General features: G+C 40.8%; 1 protein-coding gene across 10 annotated transcripts in view; it reads right to left on the reverse strand.

Annotated features, from left to right (window-relative positions):
* Positions 1–24,604, reverse strand: part of AGAP1 (ArfGAP with GTPase domain, ankyrin repeat and PH domain 1) — a 355,685-nt gene that overhangs the window by 118,667 nt on the left and 212,414 nt on the right. For all 10 annotated transcript variants that reach the window (XM_026852146.1, XM_026852141.1, XM_026852139.1 and 7 more), the window contains 2 exons: positions 19,711–19,815; positions 6,716–6,884 (listed from right to left, as the gene is read on the reverse strand). In XM_026852146.1, the coding sequence (XP_026707947.1) occupies positions 6,716–6,884; positions 19,711–19,815 (274 nt within the window). The remainder of the gene's footprint in view (positions 1–6,715; positions 6,885–19,710; positions 19,816–24,604) is intronic.

Genomic DNA, 24,604 nt, shown 5'->3' on the forward strand with positions numbered 1-24,604 from the left:
AAGATCTACAGGCTTTGGAGCAATTGGCTGCGCTAGCAAGCTCTTGGCTTGATACACATTTTTACTCATCGTCAACCCAACCGTAATATCTGAATCCTCACAAGTAACCTCCAATTCAAAAAAGATTATTAAAAAAATACCGATGAATTCAGTATGCTTTGGATCAAGACCTGAATACACATCACAACAGTGGAGTGATTCTACGCAGGGTTTTCCATCATGCTTCCCCTCCTGCATCTGGCACGCCACACTTCAGGGGGTACTGGCTCTCAGTACTGGACGCAGCAGCTATTATTTCTGATGTGGAAAATGGCTATGCAACATGACAGGTAACTGTAGATGTAAAGTTAGGCTTAAAAGGTAATAAAAAATAATGCAGTGGTTAAAGAACAGAATTACTAGACAGTCACTAGAATCTAAAGACACCATATCAGAAATCTCTCTTTGAAGGTACACCAGTATAATTGAAACACTTATTCTCTACCTTTTTAACAGAAAAATCTCAAAGGCAGTCCATTCCAACTCAGCCCAATTCCAAGCACTTCAGCGTAAGTTTAGTTAATGACCACTACATTGATTTGATAGATGATCACAATTAATAACACAAAGAAAACTCACATTTATAAAAATGTGAAGATGCCGTTCTTATAACATGTCTGAAATGTCACATAGAGTTAGCAGATAACAACCTTTAGCATACTTAACGATGGCTATGTAGCTAACACATTTTAGGATACTTCACATACTGTACAGTCACTATTGCAAGTAAATTTAATAGTACCAAATTATTTAAATGAAGTGTTAATCAGGAAACAATTTATCTCTACACCATGAGCTATTTTTAGATGTGAACTTTCTACATCAGTAGCTCTTGCTGCAGCTCAGCCTTTGGGTTGTTTGTAGAGGAGAAGAAATAAATGACTCCTGGGAGAGATTTCAGGAATAAGTTCACCTTCAGGTCAACCAGCTCAAATCCAACCCAACTTGGGAGTAATTGAAACCCGGACCCGCTCCTGCTACAAAGCCAGCAAGAAATGAGTCAGCTTCTAAAAGGCACAGACTTGGCCAGTGGCCCTCATGACATTGTCACAATATGCTACCAACTGTTAGATAAAGTTGGAACTGAACAGGCCCACAAGTTACCCTTTTCTGAAGTACTTCCAACTAAGACACAGCAACAGAATGACATTCACTGTCACGTAAATTTAATTTAAATTTTAGTTAAACATCATTCAAAAACTCTAAGATACCACAAAGGTAACATAACTTTAGGTTAAAGGGAAGAAATTTCCATTTCCCCCAGCTTAAGAGATTCCTACCAATTTAGCATACAAGTACAAGCACCTTTCATAAAGTCACAGTTACAAATCTGTTACTTAAAGCCTATATATAACAAAATTAAAACTAACCCCAACCTCTTTTCATTGACTGGGAGAAGCAGTCACACAGAATCCCAGTTGTTACAGGATAAACCCCAAATTGCACCATTAAGAACCCAAGAAAGTCCAGAGACCACCTTTCCACTTTAAAGGTGTCAGGTGTCATTTCTAGCAGAGAAGAGCCAAGCTCTTTCCAAGTTAGGTGTCTGGCTTTGCAACGGCAAAAACAGCTTTACCTTCTACTCATTTGTCTGTTTTCTGACAGAGTACAGAAAATACTCCTTTTTCCCCACTGCTGTTTCACTTCCAGCTTGGTGACCGCCCTCCCATGACTATACACATCAAGAGAAAAGTATTTTTCCCAGCTCTTGTGTCAGTGTGGAAACCCAGCAGGAAAGAGTCATCTTGAGTTTTTTTCTTCATGTGTGTCTTTGGTTTTTTTACATCTCTGAAATGGAAACTCTCAAGGACTGGAACTTGGCTTTTGCTGTTAAGATGATTATTTCCCAGAGATATTTGCTTCCAGATGTTTGGGATGTAAACACTTTTACAGATCAGGATAGCTGTCACAGAGATGGTTATTATGTGTCTGTTTAACAGTCTTTAAAACCAGAAAAACAATCTTGTTCAGACAAGAAGTGCCACAAAGCACAACTGAATTCAGTGTGCTAGGAATGACATGCTTTTAAACTTTTCTTTCTGCATGAGACATCTAAGTCAATTAGAGCTAACAGAATAAAACCTTCACTTATTGCTTGGCTGTTATAAATCATATTACCAAATAACTGAGTATACCCTTCTTGAATACACAAAACCATCACCCTGATTAGCCTAATTCGTTCTATTCTTCTCTCAGTGATGCTATGAGAAGCACCTTGGGAAAGATCTTCACCACACCATGTGAGAAGAGACTGAATGTGTTTGATGCAAACAATCATTTAGGTCCAAGAAGGCTGTAGGGTGGGAAGGTGATGAGGAAGACCTCAAGCTGCCCTATTGCCCCACAAACCGTGGTGGGGATTAGAAAAGTGGGATGAAGTTTTGAGTTGTCTTATGGACAGAGTGTTACGTCTTCTAGCAGCAGACACTGCGTCACAGAGACCCAAGGTAGCAGTGATCATCCCTGCAGAACTCAAGTGGGAGCTAGGAGATAGAAGCTACCCCCAAAGTGCCTCATGAGATGACTGCTCCTACTTCCTGACTCAAGCCATCCCAAAGCCTGCCCAAACGCCATCCCTGACACTATGTTGAAGGGTAACAATCTCTGAGACAGCTTCCCCATAGCACATATTTTACAACCTGCCAGTGACAGGCAAGAGGCTTTGCCTCCATATCAGAACAGCCTATGCCTTGGTATCCGCACAAAATACAAGAAATTCCACCAGGAGACAGAGAAAACTATCTGTCGGGTACCCATAAAGGAATGAATTTAAAATATGCCAGTTATAGGCAATCAAAAAGACATGTAATATATATATTTATCAGCAAAGCTGGCACCAAAATCCATACTTAAGGGGCAGCTTCTGAACGATGTTTAATAATGGATCACTGATGTCTTCAAATGAAGACATTAAGATAAGCACTATCTGTTTCAAATATAAAAATGCATTGACGTTTTTTGGTTTTATAGTTTGAAAGAAAGTTCAGACATTTCTAGGAACACAAGTTAGTGGAAAGTAGACAATCTCAGCTGAGAAATGCTTTTAGTGGGCCTGGGCTATCACCATGTATAGGCAAAGACAATGAATTCTATTTCCAGGGGCAATCTTAAACGTGACATTTTAATTGAGCAGTGGTATTCTTTTAATATCTTATCTTTTTCAGTAACCTGTACACAGTTGCATAACTGCAAAAGGAAAATCAGTCTGTTCCAGACCACGTCAAACAATTAAACGAAACATTATCCTCGCTTCTTAACCATAGTGAATATTACTCCAGGTACCAAGTCTGTACTGGCAAAAGCACAGAAGAACAGAAAACTGTTTTGGGGAAGAGGCAACATGCAAAGCAGTGAGAATGTATTTGCAGGCCTAAAAATAAAAAAAGCAAGTGCTGATTCTTTATGTGTTTGGTCCAAACATCCTTCCTACAGTAGATCCGTGTACAGAAACCTCTCAATGAAGAAACAGTAACAGTTTCAGCCCTACGATCAATTTTAGAGCATCATGCCAGATGAAGACAACATTTTGCCAGCACTAACAACTGAAAAAAACCTGAGACAGCATAACAGACTGCAAAGGATAATTTGCAAATGTTTTTAGTTGCATGACAGATAACTGCAGAGATACCAAAGTCCTCCTGTCACTCCAGAAGCTGAGCACCGAGTACCTACAGGTCTCCTACCCAACAGAGGCTGTGACCCTCTGCATAAAACCCACTGTCAATGTATTTGACCACATGAAAGCTCAGACTAACAAGCTGGGCACAGACTGTGACCATGTCTTTTTTACAATACTAATACTCCCCTAACACTTTAAAATCACTCTCTGCACTGCAGCTCTTCAGTCTTACCTGAACACAAGAGAACTGAGAGTGACATAGAGACTGATGCACAGCTTAGCTGCTGACAGCTATTTCCCATATTCAATCTGTCCTACAACTTTTTTTTTCTTTACTTTTTTTTTTTTTTTTTTTTTTTTTTAATTAATACTTTACTGATTAGCAGTTCCTTCGTTTGTTTGTTTTTAACCCAGTAACCAGTGCTTGGATCAGTCAGCTTTCTTTAAAAAGCTCCTCTGTCTTGCTGCTGGTCATTCTGTCCAGTAATGCAGTAATCAGACAGACCTCAAACGTAGCCTTTCAGAAAGAAAGTTTCAGTGAGGGCAGCTTCTTCAGAAGCAGCACATTCTGTGAAGAAAAACCGTAAAGAAAAGATACCATGGCTGATAATGCACTGAATGTACCAACCTGAATTTCAGAAGCAACAGCTACAGGGAAAAATACTACAGGGGGTCTGAAACTACTCACTGAGTATGCAGCTGAACTAATGAAATACAAGCATCTCTGTAAGGTTCTATCTTCACTGAACCTCATCTCACACCAAAACCTTAGCCATCCCCCTTCTATATCCTCCAACACCCAACATGGGCATGAGACAGCAGGTAGCTTGGTATGAACAGGCTGGCTGGCTGCCATGTAGAGCATAAAGCTGTTCAGTCCAGCCTGTCTTCACCTGCTCCCCCAGCAAGTTATAAAGATGCTTCAAAACTGTTATGCTTCCAGCCAGCTATAGAGTAATATAATTAAGACATCAGCCCTGGCTCTATCTATGGGAAGAGAGCCATGCAAGGATAAGCAGGTCAAGAACTTATTTAAAATTAAAGAAGGATCAGCGTAGTGTCCCAGCTGCGCAAGAGGGGAAATGAAGGTATCCAAGTGGGTAATGATAGAGAAATCAGGTTCAACTTCCCTTGGATACAACTCTTTCATTCATTAGGAGGGCATTAATTATTTTAAGGCTTATCCACAGTAGATCTCTTGAGCTGTGATACCCAGACATCAACAACAGAAAAGTCTTTCGGTATTTCTAAGTAGCATGATAAAGAAGCCAAGAGAAAGGATAGAAGCTCCATCTATTCCCACCATGTTATCTGAAAACGGCTATCTAAAGGCAGAGCTGTTTTCCAGCATTTGCACTTTCTAGCATAATTAACTTTTCTCTTTTAAAGCAACTGCTGTACAATAAAACCTCAGGCTAGCCAGGATACATACACAGTGGCTACCACCACTGCCAGAGAGCACCGTCTGTTATACAGTTTCATGTGAAGAAAGAATTGCATGTGCAGAGGGTCCTGAAACAATTAAATGTGCAATATTCATTTAAGTCATGTACTGGCCATTCCCCTCTGACCTGGCAATCTAAGCATATGCCAAAACATGTAAATTCCACACTATGAACTTTATATTAGTATGTAACTCTGAATATGTTTTCAGAAATGTACTTCCCTGGAGCAATCAAGTAATTTTTGCCTGTGTTCAAGTGTCTAAAAAGAAGAAATCTCTTATTTAAATGTCTTACCACTGGTTTATTGAGTCAGTCTATCACTCTTCTTCCCTAAATTATGGAATATGTTGAAAAACAAAAAAGAGTCCCCACACCCTGTCATCTAAGTTTAATAGCAAAATGGAAAAAGCAAACCAACCATGAACAATTTTCTCCTGTGAACTCTTCCAGTGACAATGCCAGCTCCGTGCCTCTCGAGGGGTAGGTTACAACTTGAAGAAGAGTCTTATGAAATCATGGCTTCAGACATTTCAGGTCTCAGGCCAAAGTAACATAACATGCCACACAAGATCTCCAGGGATGTCTGATCAGTGGCACCACTGTAAAACCACAAGGCTTTTTTTTTTTCCCCCCCTTTCTTTTTTTAAACATTCATCTCAACGAGCAGCATCCGCAGTTGTAAGGAAAATCCTTCTTCCCCTTTCCCTAATACAGGGGAATGCGCATCGCAAAAACAGGGAATTGCATCTCGGCTTGAAGCATAAGACAACTATTACTGTCCAAGAGAAGACTCTTGAATAGCAGGGTAGCTGAGCTCCTTCCTGCGGTTGCTCATCCTACCTACATAGTGTGTATTGCACAGGGACAAAAGCCTGTTTGGGTGGTTTTGTTGTCACATGCTGGAGTGTCTACACTAAATATAAATGCAAAAGGCACTTGGCACTTTATGGAGGTCATGCAAAACATGCTGACAAAACTTCCATACCAACACTATACCATTATGAGTTTTGTATAAGCTGTGAATTTTACAAAATAAATTGTCTTAAATGTTTTTCCTTAATGCAATTTTTTAAATCCACTTAGCTGTATGGACAAGTACTTCAGTGAACAATAAACTCCTTCGTTTAGAACTCACAACGAGCTATAAACTACTTTCATAAATGAGCTAAAACAGCTTTCTACAGAAGAATCTTGCTGTTGGAAAGTCCAAAATTATTCATCCTTCTAAACGTGGAAATAAGTGCTGTGGATCCCACCAGGAAGCCACAAAAAGCCCTTGAAAGGGCTTCAAATGATACATCTCCTGTTTTTTCCTAAGTATTAGACCTAACATATCATTTGTAAGGTAGCACATATTTAATTTCTGTGAAATTATGTAGAGTTTTGGCAAGTATAAGGCAACAAATACAAAAAGATGGATGTTGAAGGTTACTCAGAAACTTAGAATCTCTCGTGGAGGATAGATAAGCAGCCAGGGCCTAAAAAATTACATATCAGTGGTTATTTGCATTTGTAAATTATTATGTATCACCTCCATCCCAGTAGTACATGACAATTGCCTACTAGAAATGCAGTCTTTCCTTTTTTTTTCTCCAGCATGGTATTCTCTTACCTGAATTTGGAGAGATGTGTAAACTGCTCATGTCCTTGGAGAGGCCATTCGTTTTGGGACTTGAAATGGGTGCACAGGCTGATGTAGCTCGGGGTGGCCTCTTCCCGGGGACTTTCACAGTGGTTCTCAGCAAGTCGATTTCTTTCCCGTGAACATTCTGCATATAGTCCTGGTAAGAGAAAAAAAAAACAAAAAAAACCTGATATCAGGCAGTTCTGTAAGCAACAGAACTAATGAAACCTGGTTTCATAAGACTTTTGGCCTACATCATCTGCCAGCACCCACCATATGGTTTTCCCCTTCCTTCCATTTTCTTGATAATCCCTTCCACACTTCTCACTACATATATGCCCCAAAGTTTGGAGCTTTCTAATACATTCTCCAACTACCAGTTGGATAAGAGGCAATTCACAGCATAGCTGGTTCTGAGCCACATGTAAGAAGAGTTCACCAGCTAGCAAAACAGAAGGAGAAGACAAAGCTGGCTGTCCCTCATGAGCACACTGCTTTGTGTCTCCTCTGTCAATGTTTCATGCACTTATCTCTTTTCCCTCAAGGCTGGCTGAAATTGGTCAGCAGGCACAAAAGGTACAAAAAGGTGCTGACTGGTAAGGTTTCTGCAATCACAACATTGTTTCCTTAAAATATGATCCTTCCTCCACACATAAAAAACCCACCAACATAGAAAAGAAAAAAATATGCAAATTGTGTCCGATTAGAGTAAACACACTAAAAGCTGGAAGTCATAAGTAGAAAAGGCTTTTCCTAATTCTTGTCTGGAAAACCCACAAAGAGGAAATAAGCAGAAAAACCCAGTCAGCTATGGAAAGATGGTGGTCAGCTGACTGGAGCCAAGCCACCACTTCCCAAGAAACCCATGAGAAAGCTCTTCAAACTGTAAATAGCTTCTGGAAAAACAGGCTCTTGAGATTCTGCTTTCCAACCTCAAAGGCATTCCCTAGATCGTCTAGGGATTGTCTTGTGGACTTCTTCAGACAAAAAACCAGAAAAGCAAATGGACATGGGTGTCTTCAGCAGAGGGCAAATGACAATTCATTAAGGTGAGACAGTCACTGAGGCTTCAATCCTAGGATACTCCTATTTCCAGGAGAGATGGTGAATGTTAAAGCTAGTACACAAGAGAGAAAAGTTCTCATCTTCTAGTACACATGGCTGTGGTTACTTATGTGCCAGAAAAAAAACCCTGAAACAACTATAAGGACACTAAAAGAAACAAAGAGACTGTATTTTATGAGAAGACATGCAAGGTGGGTAGCACAGGACAGCAAAATAAAGAGTAAAAAGGGGTAAGAGCGTTGCACAAAAGTACATCTGGGCATATATAACCCAAGAGGAAAACAACAATTTCAACTAAAGATTGGAAAAAGATTTGGGCTCTTGAGTTAAGCTGTGGAAACCACTGGAATGGTATTCTTGAGCAATCTTCTACACAGAGCAGCTGGGACAAAAAACCCCAAAATCTAATTCCTTTACAGATAGAACTTGATCAATTTAGAGAGGCCTGGGTGATACTGTAGGAGTTTGTATGAGGAAAGACTTGTCAGCAAAAACCTAACTTCTAGTCGTCCAAGTGGCCAGGGAAAGATTTAGCCAGATTACAGGTGTTACATGACAGACTAAAAGCATTAACGAGGTCAGTTCCAAACCTGCAGCGTACAGACCTGTACAGCACCAGAGCATCAATTTTACAAGTAAACACCTGAATGGACTAAAAGCATACCTGAGGTCTACATCACTGCTGCCATGACACAGGGAGCAATCAGCTCCCTCATAACAATCCTTCCACCTTTGACAGTTTTTACAATACAAATTATGTATTCCACTCAAAACACATCAAAAACCTACTACTGAAACAGCATTTATTTCTTCACAGCTAACATTAATCTGTGATAAAAACCCCAATCCAAGACATTACATCAGCTTCCCCATAGTTACAGATATAACTCCCCTAGATGTTAGTTGTAGAAAATGCTGATCCGAGAAAAAAGGGGAAAAAAACCCTTTAACAAGGCATGAGGGTAATTCAAAGCCAAGTACTTTTAAACAGCACTTAACAAGTCCCTAGAGCCCACTCAACAGTGGGCCACCCCAGAAGTGCCATCTTCTGCCCCTCAACAGCTTGAAAAAGTAGTAATTGCAACTCCATTTGCATTTTCCTTCTCAACTTGCCCATATTCATCATTCAACAACACAGAAGGAAAAAAAAAAAAAAAAAAAAAAAAAGAGAGAAAAGCAAGCAGCAAAGGAAAAGGAACCCTCCCCAAATGTGTGGATAACAGGAGAAGCTAGCGCACCAGTCCCCCGGACCCTTGCACCGTCGCCATCGCTTGTTTTTTACATTTTGCTCCTAATTATGTTGCATCTATTGCCATACACTTAATTAGCTGCATTAATGTGATTTCTTTTCACATAGTCAAGCAATTAAGAGCTATGATTGAGTTTCATTCAATTAGCCTCAACAAACATGCTAATTGATGTCCCAGATGCAAATGAGGTGCAATGAGAGAAACCTGCTAGCAATTGAGAGTTGTGGCAGGGAGACCCACAGCTCTCAGCTTGCTGACAGCAGCACAGCTTAACATGGCTCCCACCTTCTGTGGAGCTGCCTTCCGAGGCAGCAGGGGAGACAAGCCATTAGTGCCTCAGTTGTCCCAAACAGATCCCTACAGGAGCAACGGGCAGCACTGACTCAAATCAACATCGTCGCCAATTCTCACGGCAATGGCTGGTACGAGCCGGAGAAGAGCATAGTGTTTTCCTGCAGCTGGGCAGGCATGACAGACCCTGAGAATGCCACGGTTTCTTCAGTTAAGGACTATAAAAGGTCTCCATCTAATCTCCGAGCTCGTGAAATACCATGCAGGTAATGGCCTGCAGTTATCAGTAACTGGCAACTTAATCTTAGTCAGCTGTGGGGCAATGCTGCCTCTTCAAGTTAAGGCCAGAATGCATCAATCAATCAATAATCCCTAAAAATATACGCTGGCCATATTGATTCTCATTGCTTTTCATCCTCGGGTTACCGTTAGCGGTTTGCTCAAATATAGTGCTGCTGAGGTGTTAATTTGACTACTCAAGGCCATTGACCATTATCTAGAGGACTAAATAAACTGTTAAAGTATCAGAAAAAATCATAAAAGCCACATTGACTGAAGATGACACAAAAAATTATTTGACAGCACCACAAAATGAATTGCCTTAAGAAAGAAAGAAACGATGTGCCATGACACAGAATAATGTAAAGTAAAATTACTTTAGTTCTGCTCTTAATACTGCTCTCCGTTTACAACAGCAGAAATTAATTAATTAACAGAAGCCTTTCAGACATGCAAATTGAGCAAATGGGTATGATGATGTTTTCTAAACAGACCTACCAAAAAGAAACACTGCTACTTTGGGGGCCCCCTTTTGTTTTCAGATGCCAGCGGTTGTTAAACTTGCTGCCATAGATCACAATGACCTCTGATTTACCCTAGTTACCTAACCCTAACCCTCAAAGCCAGAGAAGACATTCCACCAAGGACAGCAAGCTGAACCCAGGCTACATGATGCTTCCAGCTAGCTGCCTACTTTCTCCCAGCTGAGAATACTGAAGACAACAGGCAAACATCTCTTCTTCTGAAGTCATACGCTGCCTGCTTGGCCCTTTTTTCGTGGGAGTAAGGACATACGGATCATATTGAGGGAAAGGCAGAAGGTGCTGGCTGCTGCTTCCGTGAAGCTGAAACTCAAACTCACATCATCGCAGTCTACCACAGTTACCTCAAATACTTCACTAAAAGGCCACGGAGCATGTGGCTGCATGGTTCCTCCATAGGATGACCCTAAAGTTAAAGGTGTGGCTCATGTTAGGTATGTAACTCTGTGGATATCAAAAACATTACGGAGTTTGAGGATTTTCAAATGTCTCTAACACAAGAGATAGTCATCCTGTCACACACACAAAATGCTTTTCTACTACGTAGGTTGTATTTCAAAACCACCATGTTTCATTATCAGTGTATTAAGCAAGAGAATGTATATGAATGCTGTTATTGAATATAATATTTATCAGTTAGTACCCTGAGAGATAAATCCCCCATGCTTTTTTTTTTTTTATAGCTGCCTGCATGCAAAGTGGGAGTACAAATCTCCCTGTCCCTAAGGCAGGCGTTTTCCTCCTATTTCCACAACTGCAAAGTATTTTCCCAGGTGAACAGAAAACAAGCCCAGGAAGAATGACAGAGGAACCATTTTACTCTGCCAAGTTTCCGCCACACCAAAGCACCCGAGCAGGCAGGTTCTGGAAGCCTGCCACGCAGGCAAGGTCAGCTCTGCTCTGGCAGCAACAGAAGGTTGAGACAGATTCTGATTGAACTTGCTTTGGACTGTGCTTCTCTCCTGGGATTGCAATGAAATTGCCAATGCTGCAATGCTGTCTTCTTGGCCAAGAAACCTCACCAAGAAAACAGTGATCAAACTGCAGGAGACAATTAGGGCCTCCTGTGGCTGGGGTCAGTTGGACTGTGGAGAGAGAGAAACCTCTTCACTGGAGGTTACACTTTTTACATCATGGCACTAGGTGAATGGGACTCAAAGCTCACATCAAAACCACTCATCTCAGGGTTGCCATGTGTCATAACAGTAACATTTTAAAAAATACCTGCTCCCTCCTAGACAGCCTCCCCACTACCTGGCCCAACTGCCACCCTTTTCTAACACACAACATACCAAACGAGAAATTGTCCGAGAGCAGTGTCTTTCCATGTCTATAATGGTACACATTAAGAATACCACACTGTCTCATTTTGAGCTATTAAACTTCTCAGAAGAAGCCTATTTTTCCAACACGATGAACTGGTCCAGGCCCAGGATCCTTCTCAGATCTGTCCCTGGTTTACACTGAGCTTCCCAGAAAAACACCTTCATTTTGTAGCAGTTTTTCCTCACCGTTCAATCAGACAAAACACTCCTAAGGCTTAGCTTACTGAGGTTGAGATAGTGTTTCCTGATCTGAGGTGAAATAAAAATTATTATGGAAAAGAAAGTTTATGGTTGCACCTCTGGATGACATTTTAAAGACTGTGGGTGGCATATTTCTTGAAATGCAATTCCAATTTCATGAGCTGACCTATTCGACCCATAAAACCTATTGCTCACCCTCAGCAACAACTGCTTCCGAAAAACAAAACCCAATCCCTTTCTCCCCAAACCAGGCCAAAACCCCCAAACCCCCGGCAGACTGGTAAATGGATGATGGCGCCTTGACTTTTGTGCCTCTACGTGGCAGTCAGACATTTTTATTGCAAAACGCCGTCTGGAAAAGATGCAAAACAAAATTGCTAAACTGCAAAAAGAAGAAAAGGGGGGGGGGGGGGTTCCCTTTGCTTATTGAGTTCAAAGGCATAACATGCAGCACCCTGCAGCAAATGGGAAGCTACACTAATTTTAAAGCCATAAAATGCTATAAAGTGCCCTGCGGGGCAGGACTACACTGAAGCTAGTTGCACCTAAATAAGACATGGTTCATTTACTTCGCAGCTTAGCCTAATGTAATCATCAGCGGATTTCTAGCCTAGAGTTGTAACAGGCAAATAGCCGATACTGCGGAGGCGACACTCCCAGCCATTGAGGGGCCTCAGCTAGATTGCTGTTGATTAGAAAATTTTTCAGTTTTGACAAGCACTTAATGAACATAAATCGCTCCTTGATTGGTTTCCATTTGGGGCCACAGGCACACCTAAGAAGAAACAAAAGTCTCCAACTCCTCTCCCCCCTCTTCCCAGGAAGGACCTCAGAACAAACTTACCATCAGGTTACAAGCCACAGTGGAATATATTCATCAAATGTTCTTGTTAAATTATCCATCCTCCCCTCTCGCATATAAATACAGGCATAATATCATTTGGCTTCATAATATATAGTTAATCTTAAGAAAAGCAATGAAATGTTATTTTCTGAGGAGAACATAGGAATGAAAATGCATTCTGGAAAACACTGATCACCCTAAAGCAGTCTGTCCTGACAAAAAGAAGGTCATCTCAAATCTGTTTTATTCACATTGGGAATCAAGAACATTAAAATCAGTAATAAAAAGCACTGACTATATCTATACTGTGGTGTTAATCAGTTTGATCAGCGTTGTAGGGGCAGGGGAGTAAGTTAGGGCAACACTCTGAACAAAAAAGCAGTTTCATAAAATGTTGGGGTTTTTTTTAACTTATCACTCATTTTCATAAATTTTTCAGAAAATTCTTCTGTCTGCATTTCTCTTTCAGATTTTGTAACAAGAACTGCTGTAAAAGACAAATCAGAGTTTTACCATCCTGAGTAATTTATGAAGCATTTATATCCACAGCAGTCAGCTCTGCTGGACAGGAAGCTCTAATTTTATAAAAAAGCGTGATTAATTAATAGCTTGGCTTTTGCCATTTAAATTGCAACTCATTCTGATCCCCCAAATTTTCCCTCCCTTTCTGAAGAGGGAGTAGACACAACAAATGTGTGTTTGTGACTCCTTACTAGGTATTGCAAGTTTTCACAGCTCTGCCATAGCAGTACTGTTTGCTACAGTACCCTACCCTAATGACAGGATAAATCTTGTCATGCCCTCTGAAATGAATGGACTCGACACTAAAAAACGCTTCACATTCGCCTTGTTTGTGCGTTTGGTGATCTGTGAGTATCTGTTACAAGCCGTGGAAACGATTGTAAGAAGTTACTGTGCATAATCAGTCTTCTCCTTCCCCATCGACTGGGATTAGATACTTGAGGAGCATTTCACAGGGTGGCTTGCTGATCATCAGTGACTACAATCTGATTTTGTACTAGGAACAGATGCAATGCCACTTTCAAGCAAGACTATTTCTAGTTTGGAAAGCCACAAAGCCAGGGAGTGGAAAATAATTTGCCTTGACAGCTATCCCAAATGATAGGTCTCACACTTAAGGACTACAAACACATTTTAGCTTCTATTTTCCCCGTCTGTTTTTAACTTTTCTCTCAAACTGATCTTCATTCCATTATATCTTTAAGACAACAAAGAAGTTTTCCAGGAAGCTATCAAGTGAATGAGTGATCTCTACAGCTATACCACTTTATAAAACCTCTTTTGCTCTTAAAACACTGTAGGTGTTTTTATGTCTGGTATCTTTACCAAAAAAAGTTACAGCAGCATGATTAACACTTACTTTTTTTCCATACAAGTTGGCTATCCTCTAGCCATCACTAGAAGCAATGTACACCCTCAGTGAAACATGCTAGAATTAAGAAAGGAAAGCTCTGGGAAATTTAAGTCAAGTATGTTAGAAAGGATAATGCTGCTCTGGACATGGCTTTGATGAAAAGGCTTCTAAGAAAGAGTGCCAGTTATGGTGAGCAGAAAAAAACCAGCATCAGCTCATCAACTGTAATAAGCAATTACCATATACATATTGTGTAACTGTTCCTATCATTCATTTTTTTTATCTTAAACAATGTTTTAGGCATATTAATGGATGCAATAACTATAATAAAAACATACGCATGCTTCAGACAGATTTATCTTCATCACCACTCAAACTATATCCTCATTTTTAGTCTGCAGGGCTTGCTTTGATCACTACTCTTTCAGGAGGCAGATCTACATCTTATGTGAAAAACAATACATGCAGATGATTTTGTCAGTTCAAATATGTATTTACCAAAGCCTGACCTGAGGATTAGTTGTTCATAAGAAAGACCAGCTAGAAGGGCTTTCAGAGCCAGCCAATATTCAGCTTCACATTCCTTTGAAGCAAAAACAGGGGAAAAAAAATGGGCATACACAATGGTATTTTAGAAATATAAGAGCATGAATAGTTCTATTAAAGCAACACAAACAACACACTTTGGAGCTACTAACAGCCTGAGGTAACGCAACCCTGAAAATAAGGCTGAACCGAAACAATGTCTGTTGGCAGTTATTCGTAACCACGAAGGCGAGTGGCGCTCCCCTGGGTAGAGCAACACCCAGCTCTGCCACCAGACAACCCCGCTGCTAACAGGCCACGTGCAAAGACACCACACAGCCCAGCTAGCACGGTGCTCTCTTAAAAATGAGGACAGGAAGAACACTTTTATTTGGAAGCATGCTTTCTGTTTTCAGATTATTCAGGAAAATCATAAGCATGGTCAAAAATATCAACTGCAGCTCTAAAAGAAACGCTACATGTTATGGAATCTGAGAAAATTGCATGGGTCTACTTCCAGATACCAACATAGAGGACATTTTCAATAGACTTTTATTTCTGACCAAGTCTGCTCTTCTTGAAGGAAATGGCCAAGCGAATAAAGCTTAACTGAAAGCCCAATCTACACACACCCCCCACCCCCACTCCCCAAAGTCTCAAAGAATTTTACAGGACCATGAATTGGGTCTGTTTTGTGTCATCTTCTGAGATGTGTCTATGCAATATACTGTTGAAGTTCTTGCGCAAAGTTTAGCCTAGTGTTGGATATGACTCCTTACCAGGCTCAAATTCTGCTCTTTTAAAAAAATCATTCACTTTATTTGAGGACAAAACAACACTGCTAATGCTCCCTTTTAGTTACCTCATGTAGGCCGTGCACCCAGTCAGCACTACTGCTAAGGAAGAGTTTCAAAACTGTGGCTGCTGCCAGATGAATTGAGCAGACCAGGTGAATTCAAGGAGATAAAAGATTGGTTTCAACCCCTCAATCACTTCTACAATCCTACACACCTCAACACAGGTTATCGAGCCAGATCAGTGAGGACAGGAGCAAGTTAAAGAGTGGCATTACCAAATACAGACCTCAGCAAACAAAAAATCAACCTCACTGTGTTGGTACATGGGATTTACATACTATGTGTGTTCTAGATGGGCATCAGACCTTCCTTCTCATGTATTTAAGAACCTGTTCTTCCTCCATAAGGTGCCACAGCACCATGCTTTTATTTGAAATAAAATCTAGAACAGATTAAATATAAAAGGGGAAAAAAGTGCTCTTCCCTTAAAAAAAGCTGTTTTCAGCTTTTTTTTTTTTTTTTTTTCCTTTTTTCTTCTTTTCATAAATGATGGGCAGTGATGATGATGGGAATACAAGAGCAGAAAATGGACATCCACAGCTAAAGCTTTGTCATCTACTGACCTGCCGCATGAAGGCAACCCTCTAGCAGACAGACAGTGGTGAAACGTCATCAGCTATTCATCAGGATAAGGCTTATATAAAGAAGCAGCATGTAATGGTGCCCAGCAGGTATCCTGGTGAATACATTTCAGGAGCCCTTGCACATGGCATTCCGCCAGTAAAAGCCAAGAGATGCCTAGACAAATTCCCCTGGGTCTCTTTGGGGAGGCCGAAACTGAATTTGTCGGCCAGAATTTTAGTCATCCACTCAACAGCTATACTCCAGAAGCACAAGATGAATAGGCAGCTATGGTGAACTTTGAAGCCTGTAGGTCAAAGTTCTCTCTCATTATCCCCACCATTTTCTATCAGCATAGCTCCTCAGCATCCCAAGGGACGGGAAGGTTTGAGGCTCTTGAAAAAAACTGACATGACCAAGTCAGAAACCAGTAGGGTGCTTATGTACATATATTTTTCTTTCCCCCACTTCCTTGAAAAGAAAGAATATGAATTTAGCTATTGTGTCAAGCGTCAGCCTGGTGGCATTAGTAGTTACTCATCTAGCTGGCACAATATACAGCAGTCATTTCAACATGCTGCCCTGCCAAACAGGCCTGATCCTTCCAGGGACATATCCTCTCTAAGAAAGGTACTAATTTTTCACTTCCCACCTCAAAACCTTTCATTTTGTAGCCAGTCCTTTCAAGGAGGATGACAGCACAGATTTCTGCAATACGGACACATCTCTGTATTAAGAACACTGTCCTCCTAACTGATCGCCACTGAATGCATCTGATAGAGACAACTGATCTGCTTCTGGCCAGATCTCAAGGAGAATTTAATACAGTGTTCACTACCAGCCGTTACTATTAGAATAGGTTCTTCCAATGCAGGTGTTATGTTCTGACTCAACCAGTCTGGAAGGACAAAATTATCTTCTAAATTTACTTATTCTGTCACCACTAGAGGCCAGCCCATCTTTTGCTTCAGAGAATTACATCTGCAAAATTTTGTATAACCAAAATGACCTGCATACTTGAGATAATCCAAATCTAACAGCTCAGATTAGAGCCAGGCTTTTTATGAGTTCAGGAAAATGACTTCAAATGGTTAATAAAAGTTCTTTTCTTTGATGCTATTTAATGGCAAGGTTGGTAGGAATAAGGTCCTTTTTTTTTTCAGAACAATGTAAGAAATTATCCCAAACAGTAATTCAAGCACAGTATTAAATTTTATCAGTTCCTTTGGCTTTCAATGAAAAAAGAAACAAGCAGATAAACAAAAACTAGCAAAACCAAATCAGAAACACATAATTAGAGTCCTGCTTGGGGAAAAACCCATTCACTTGGCAATACCCAAATGAAATTTTGGCTTTCCTGCCTACAAAGTTTTGTACAAACTGTGCTGGGAGTGCAACTGACTTCAAGTACCTGGTCCTGCCTCTTCCCTGCACTGTGGTTTGCAGAGGGCAAAGAAGATTCTACTCACACACTACTGCCAGATGGACAATGAATGCTCTGCAGGGTATTTTAACAATAGTTTACTGACAATAAATAGTCTATTGACAGTATAGAAACATACTGCAGAAGTAGTGCAGTGACTCTTTGAAGGCTAAAGACAATAGAAATAAGGCATTAAACCAGCATCATTTGTAGTACAAATCATGTCACAGAGAAATTATAACACGAATGAGCAGAACCCTAGACACTCCTAGAGAGCAGATTCAGTAAAAGTGTCTCAAGAATTCTCTGAACGAGTACAATGTTTTCCCCAGTAGCTTCCTGTCAGCTAGGAGCTGAGCATGGTCCCTCACCACTACCTACCCACACACAGCCAAGGGAAAAGCAGCATGTTGCAAACCTCTCCGGTCTGTGCAAGGAGGTCTGAGCAAATGGAAATACGGAGCCCGTGTACCTTTTTCTTGGGGTGGGAGGGCATGGAGGAGGAGAGAGGGAATCAATTAAAGGCTAGCAATTACTTCTTCTTTAAATGGATTTTCTCTAATCTCCAATGGATTTACCTCTAATCTCAAAGTAATTACCTCTAATCTCAATGGATTCTCACTCTGGGGGAGACTAAGCAGCTCCAGGGAAGCCTACAGAGAAGAAGTATGCTATTGTCTACAAGAAGCAATGAAAAACTAACACGTGCACAGCAACCGCCAGGAACAATAAAGCACTTCCACAAAGCGAGGAAAGGACTTGGACAGACAATGGCAGCTTGCCTCCTCCTTGCTTGATGACCCAGAGTTGGCCAACACAATCTAAGGGAAACTCATGTGGGAGCTCTATGGGAGCTGCTTCAAAGGCACACAGTGTCTGTGCCTCCCTTCTGTGAGCAACACCAGTAAACAATGCAGGTATTTTGGGACTACTTCATGGCAGAATTCCCCAAATTTAAAGGCACTAAGAGTAACCAAAGAGGACACAGACAGACTTTTACAGTTTCACAAAAAGGAACAGTGAAAAAAAACCCTGCTTCAGAACACAAGGGCCAAGAGACAAGACTTCTGATGGAAAGCAGAAATGCCTTGAAACTAGTTGTTATCTGACTTAAATAATTTTGAAAAGACATGGGCATACCATCAGAAACTATAGCAAACCATTATTATGGCAGGATCTGACACTATGAAATCTGGCGTCAAGCCAGAGAAAGTGCTAATATTCAGCAGACAGGGAACAGGGCAGATGGGGTGGGCTAGTTCTGAGCTAGATCACTGTGCTCTTTCCACCCCCAAAACCGTACCTAGGAATTGCGCTACACACACTGAGAGGGACAGACAGGATGCTTGGGCAGAGACAATGACAGATGCCTTAACAGAGAAATATTTTATGGCACTGTACTGGGTCTGGCTGAACTGGAATTGGTTTTCCCCTACAGCAGCCCTCATGGTGCTGTGTTTTATGTCGGGAGCTGGCAGGGTGTTGATAGCACCCTGGTGTTGTGGCTACTGCTGAGCAGTGCTTACACAGCACCAAGGCTCTTTCTGATATTTCCCCCAGTGGGACGGGGTGGGCAAGATCTTGGGAGGGGACACAGCCAGGACAGCTGACCCAAACTGACCAAAGGGATATTCCAGACCATATGACGTTTGCTCAGTATAAAGCTGGGAGAAAGGAGGAAGGGGGTGGGGTCACCCTTGGTCCTCCGAGGCAACCACTACGCGTATTGGAGCCCTGCTTCCTGAGAAGGCCTGACATCGCCTGTCCATGGGAAGTAGAGACTAAATCTGTTTGCTTTTGCTTCCGCGCGCGGACTTTTGCTTTGCCTTGCTTATATTAAAACTGCTTTTGTTTCACCCACAAGGGTTAGTTTATCTTCTTTCCGCTCTTTACCCTATTGACAAAACAAGGGGAAAAGGTGGGGGGGGGAAGTGATAGAGCGACTTGGTGGATACCTGGCATTTAGCCAGAGTCAAACCATCACAGGCACATATTTTAATAGCTATGCCATTTTCAAAAGGCTACTCAGAATTACTTCTGAATAAACCATAACCACTGCACACTGACAAATACCAGAAACTTTCCTCACTCTTTACTACATCTAGGACACGTTTTCTTATGAAATGCTTCTGGTTTTTAATCCTGGGATTGACTACAAGTCCATAAAAGCATCAGCACAAAATAAAGGCTTAAACTGTTTCAGCTGCCTCTCGGGATGCATGGGAACCCCAGTCCCAGGGCACTGAAGGGAATTTGACCATACTCAGACTTGCACCAGGTAATTTTATTTCAGGTTATTCCTTTTTGAGAGGGAGAGGAATGAAGAGAAAAAGAAGTTCCTCCACCAAAGAGGGCTCAACAAAAAAAACCATCAGGATGAACTCACTAATGCTGTTGTATCAGGGCCTGATGTTGCTGAATGTTCAGAGAGTGCTGTGTACTTACATGTAAACTAGGATGGTAGGTCAGCACACCGTTGTCGCACAATGTCACGTATTTCTTCTTCCACTCTTTATTCAATGACTTGCCACTTCGCTTTAGCAGCATACCCTATTAGAGGAAAAAAGAAAAAAGATTAAACACTCTTTTGCCAACACAAAACTATTTAAGAGACAGATATAATTGCAAACATTTTTAGATATCCTTTTCTCCTTGTTTTCTCCTGCTTCTCCCACGATGCATATTTTCTCCATTGGCAGCTTCAGGCGTTTGCAATTTAGGAGGAAAAGCCCTAAGTGGGCTTTCAAAAAGCAAGTCATGTAAACAGAAAAGGCTGTAGCAGTGCTGGCTTTGTCCAACGGGTAGAGAAAACCCTTTTGCACTGAATTCCATGCCTCAGAAAAGCACATTTTAATCTGACACGGAGTAAGGTTACCTAGTTGATAAAGACACCACACTCAGTGCATTTCCTAGCCCTCTAAAACAAATTATGAACCCCAGGTTGAGTGAGGATCCTACTGTGTGGTTTGTGCTCGCTTCAGCATGTTCTTGAGGATTCCCTGTTGTCCAGGCTCAGCCTCCCCACAAGCAGGGAAGAGCACACATTTATGTTCTCATTCCCTTTGCAGTAAGGCGACACTGCAATGGAAATCCTCCTAGCCACTCAGTCAGCAAAAGAGACACCAGTTCCAGGCAAGTGCAGCAAAATGAAAACAGAGTAAATACAAATTCTGGATAATTTAATGAGAGAGGTGTGATCAGAGAGGAAAAGAGGTGGGCAAGGTGACTCACCTTTCCACAAATCATATTCAACCTAAACATCAGTGATGAACGCAAACAATCAACAGTTGAGATAAAAAGTCATCATTGCGTTCAAATGGACAAGGACTACTACTGCATGTTAACCTGTTCTCAGCCTAAAAAAAAGAGAAGTAACTTAGAAAAGCAAAATACAAAATGCTGTAGCACACTGAAGGTGGTAAATCAAACCATGCTCTATCAATGCACTTCCCTAGGAAATTTTAACTTCCAAAACCAAGTCAGAAGGCAGTTCCTTATGAATTCATATAGTACTTTGGTTATTGAAAGTCTTACAGAAATGTCCCAGTGGAGATGCTACATACAGTACCTACCACAGGGACTGACTCTTATCAGAACTTGATCTGTGAAACAAGTGGACGCTTATATTCATTTAATTAAATCATATTCAGAAATCAAAACCAATACAAATTTCAGTTTCTAATCCCTATAAAATGAGTTTTTCCATTATAATTTTCCATAGGATTTTAAAAAAGTGGGAAAACAGAACATAGAAAGATGAACTATCAAGCATGGTGCTTCCAACTCCCATGGAGTTGTTTTTGTTGAATCAAGTTAAAACCCTGAAAGCAAGTTATGCTGTTTTCCCATTAAACCTGGAGCTTTATAAAGTGATCCCTCTGCAGACCCAGTCCCAAAGCCACGAGGGGACAAGGGGCAGTTCTGTATAGGTAGAAGTCCTCCAGAGCTAGGCTAATTCCAGGTGTCATAACTTTCAGCCAAAGTCCCTTGCCACAATCCATATGAACTCACAACTCTCATTTTGCAACCACAGAGGTGATCCCAGCAGAAAAGCCAAGTTCACAACTGCCTGTTCCTGGACACACACTTTGGATAAAAACTTCAGAGAACAACGCTTCACAATTCAAAGCAATCTGTGGATAGGACCGTAAAGAAAAGCTTGTGTCGGATGACTGAATTACACAGCGGTAGAAACTCCGAACTTTCTGACCGTCTGGGGGTCAAACTTCTTTTTTTTGTGCTGTTCCTTGCTACAACTCAAACTTTTACAAGAGAGAATGGGGTTTCTCAAACGCTTTCTTACAAAAGCTTCCGTGAGTGCGAGTCACACATCCCAATTACCGTCTTCCAGTGGTTAGAGACACTGTTTTCTTCTATTAAAAGAATGAAAGCTTATTTCTGCCTTTGACTTGTATGTTTGTCTATAGTAGGTGATCTGTCGCTTCACCTTTCCAATCTTTCATACCTCACCTGCAGCATGTTCGTTTGCGTTTAGGGGGACCCAATTCTAGTTATCGCTGTGCTGTGGGGATCAAAATTGCTGTTTCCCTGCACTGGTTTATTCTTCAGACCTTTTAATGGGGAAAAAGCTGTAAGGATCAGAACGGTGATTTTTTTTTTTCCCCCCTTCCCTTTTTTGAAGTTTTGAAGAAAGCAAAATATATATATACTTCACACCTTTTTAACTGTCCCTTTGCTATACAGAAAATGTGTCATTACTTATGTAATTTTCAATTCATGCCAATTTAAAACTCAATAAATAGTAAAAAGCTACCACTTTTGTGATTTTTATGACACAGAAGTTTTGTGTCTAGGTGTGAATTATGAAATTTATTTTTGGATCTCAATGAAGAAAATTATTCAAAATGAGGTTCCACCTTGCTTTTAAAGTAGGATTCCATGCTTTCATGTAAAAAAAACCCACAGACCACCTCAGCATCAAATATGGACGGTGTAGCTATTTGTGCCTAACAAACCATACTTCCCAATCCACTTTCTTTAGGCACTACCTTGGCAGAAAGAATAGATTTTTGTATTATGTGAGAATTAAAAATATCATTCAGTACCTGCAGAGGAAACTGCTCGGAATAGAAGGAGCTAAGTTAAAGTGTTATGAAGCAGAGAAGCTCACATAAACCATATTTTTTTTTTCCTCCAAGGCCAGAGACCACCACTTTGACTGTGGTAATTATATTGAATGGTCGAGAGAAATGCTCTTAGTATTGGAGTTTAGATCAGCTATAAATGCACTTTAACATTAACTAAACTTAAAAAAAGAAAAAAAGGGCCCAGATATGACAAAAAATGTTACTTAAAAAAAAAAAAAAAAAAATCAGTCACATTATGTCTACGTTTAAGTCACATCAGATACTCCGCTTATGAAACAAGATACATGAGTTCCCACTGACCTTTGGTACCTCTGAGGCATTTTAGAGGTAGCTTCGGCACATCTCCAGTCACAGCCAAACAGGCCCCCACACACACATATCACATTGGAAAAAACACATTTGGTCTCCAAGCTATGCAGTAAGGGAATAAGTAAATCAGCTTCTACTTCAAAATATCTTGGTTTTTTCCCCTCAAAATAATGTCTGCCTCAAATTATTATTAACTGGATAACACAATTTCTCCTAATTGTATGAAAGCTTTCATTTGTTACAGTCTTCCACCTGCAACTGTAGCCCTGCAGTTTGGTGTAGCTGACCCAAAGCCTCCAGATTCAACACTAAGAATTTAACACCTCCAATTTCCTCACAAATTGAGAAGAATTTCACACTTCAAATTAAATTTTTTACCACCTTCCCTCCAAAATTGCAATTCTGTGTCTAATGGAGGAACGCTTCTCCTACCAGACTGCACTAGCTTGTACTTTTAATGAGCCACAGGAAAAAGACTTCAACCAGAGTGCACGAACTTCACTTCTTGGGTTTTGCTCAAGGAACTGCGTCACCGAACAAAGCAAACGGAGGAACCATCTGTACATACTGCAAGCTCTTTATTAGTAATGTGTATGCTACGTCTAGTCCCAGGAGGTCATTGCAAGCCAAAAGCAATGTTAAGTGTACAAGCTTTAAATAACTTACAAAGTTAATGTAATGAATGTAAGTGTTATCTGAAATCCATCACTCAGTGGCTTGCTGTAGCCTCAAGCTGTGATAAAACACCACTCATAAATTTATATTAAAACTCTGTTCAATAGCAATTATTTACCAACAAAGATTTATTGATTGCATTTGCTGTTAGAGACTGGGGGCCTAACTGAGTCAATCAGCTTACGTTGTTGAGCTTCAGGGCACCAGAAGTTACAGACTGCCATCAGGTTCTGCATCCCGATCATTACTGTGAGAGCAGGAGCAGCTAATGAAAAGCCGACAGTGTAGGATTGATTGGATTTTAGGTTAAAAAACCCCAAAATCAAACCACCCAACACCGGTCAAGGGACCACGACACATAATATCCACAGTTCATCTGAATATGCAGTAATCGGCTAGCTACAAACCTTGCTTGCTTAAACAACAAATAAAGACAAATGGTGAAACAATTATGAATTTGTCTTATGGAAATATTTCAGGTTTTAAGCAGCAAATTACCAACATTTAGAAAAGTGAACCCTTGAAGTTGCTTAATACTGCACTGAAGATGCTGGTAGGTAAGTTGCCTCAGTTTTTCAGACAGGCCAGACATGGTAGCAGAATAGACTTACATACTTTCCAGAAATAAATGTCATCAAAATGCACATGCTGATCATCAGGGGATGTCTACAGCCACTGCCTGGCCTGCAGAATTAACACTGTGTGTGGACCAACAGACTTTGCAAGCCCTGTTGTACTTCATTTTAATTTTATCACTTTCCCAGGTATTTAGGGTTTTCCGGGGGCCACAAAATGCAGAGGGTTTCACAAACAGGATAATACCAGTGATCACAGGTTAGCTGACTGCACTTTTTTTTCAATTTGCTCCAGCTGTAGCACTTGAGGGCTTTTATTTTTGGGGGGTGGGGGGTGGGTGGGTGTTTGTTTTAATAGGATTTAGTACATTCGACTTTTCTTGGCATGCCAAATAAAAATGGAAGAGCCTTTGAAGTCAGCAGGGCCAAGACTGGACCTTCTGGAAAAAGAAATATGGTACTTGTGTTTCTACTTTCTTTCAGAAGCTTACACCACTGCCATAGCTGAGGTACAAGTATCATGCAAGCTTTTTTTTTTCCCCCTCCCTAATTTTTAGCCAACCCCATACTGTTATCCTGATGTTGTTTTGACAGAATGAAATATGTAATCTTGTACTTAATCATTAACAGCATAAATTCTTAATTTTCCACTCAGGTCTTTAGTTCTCATAA

This window comes from Athene cunicularia (assembly GCF_003259725.1).
Source record: "Athene cunicularia isolate RWA chromosome 7 unlocalized genomic scaffold, athCun1 chr7_part1, whole genome shotgun sequence".
NCBI lineage: Eukaryota > Metazoa > Chordata > Aves > Strigiformes > Strigidae > Athene > Athene cunicularia.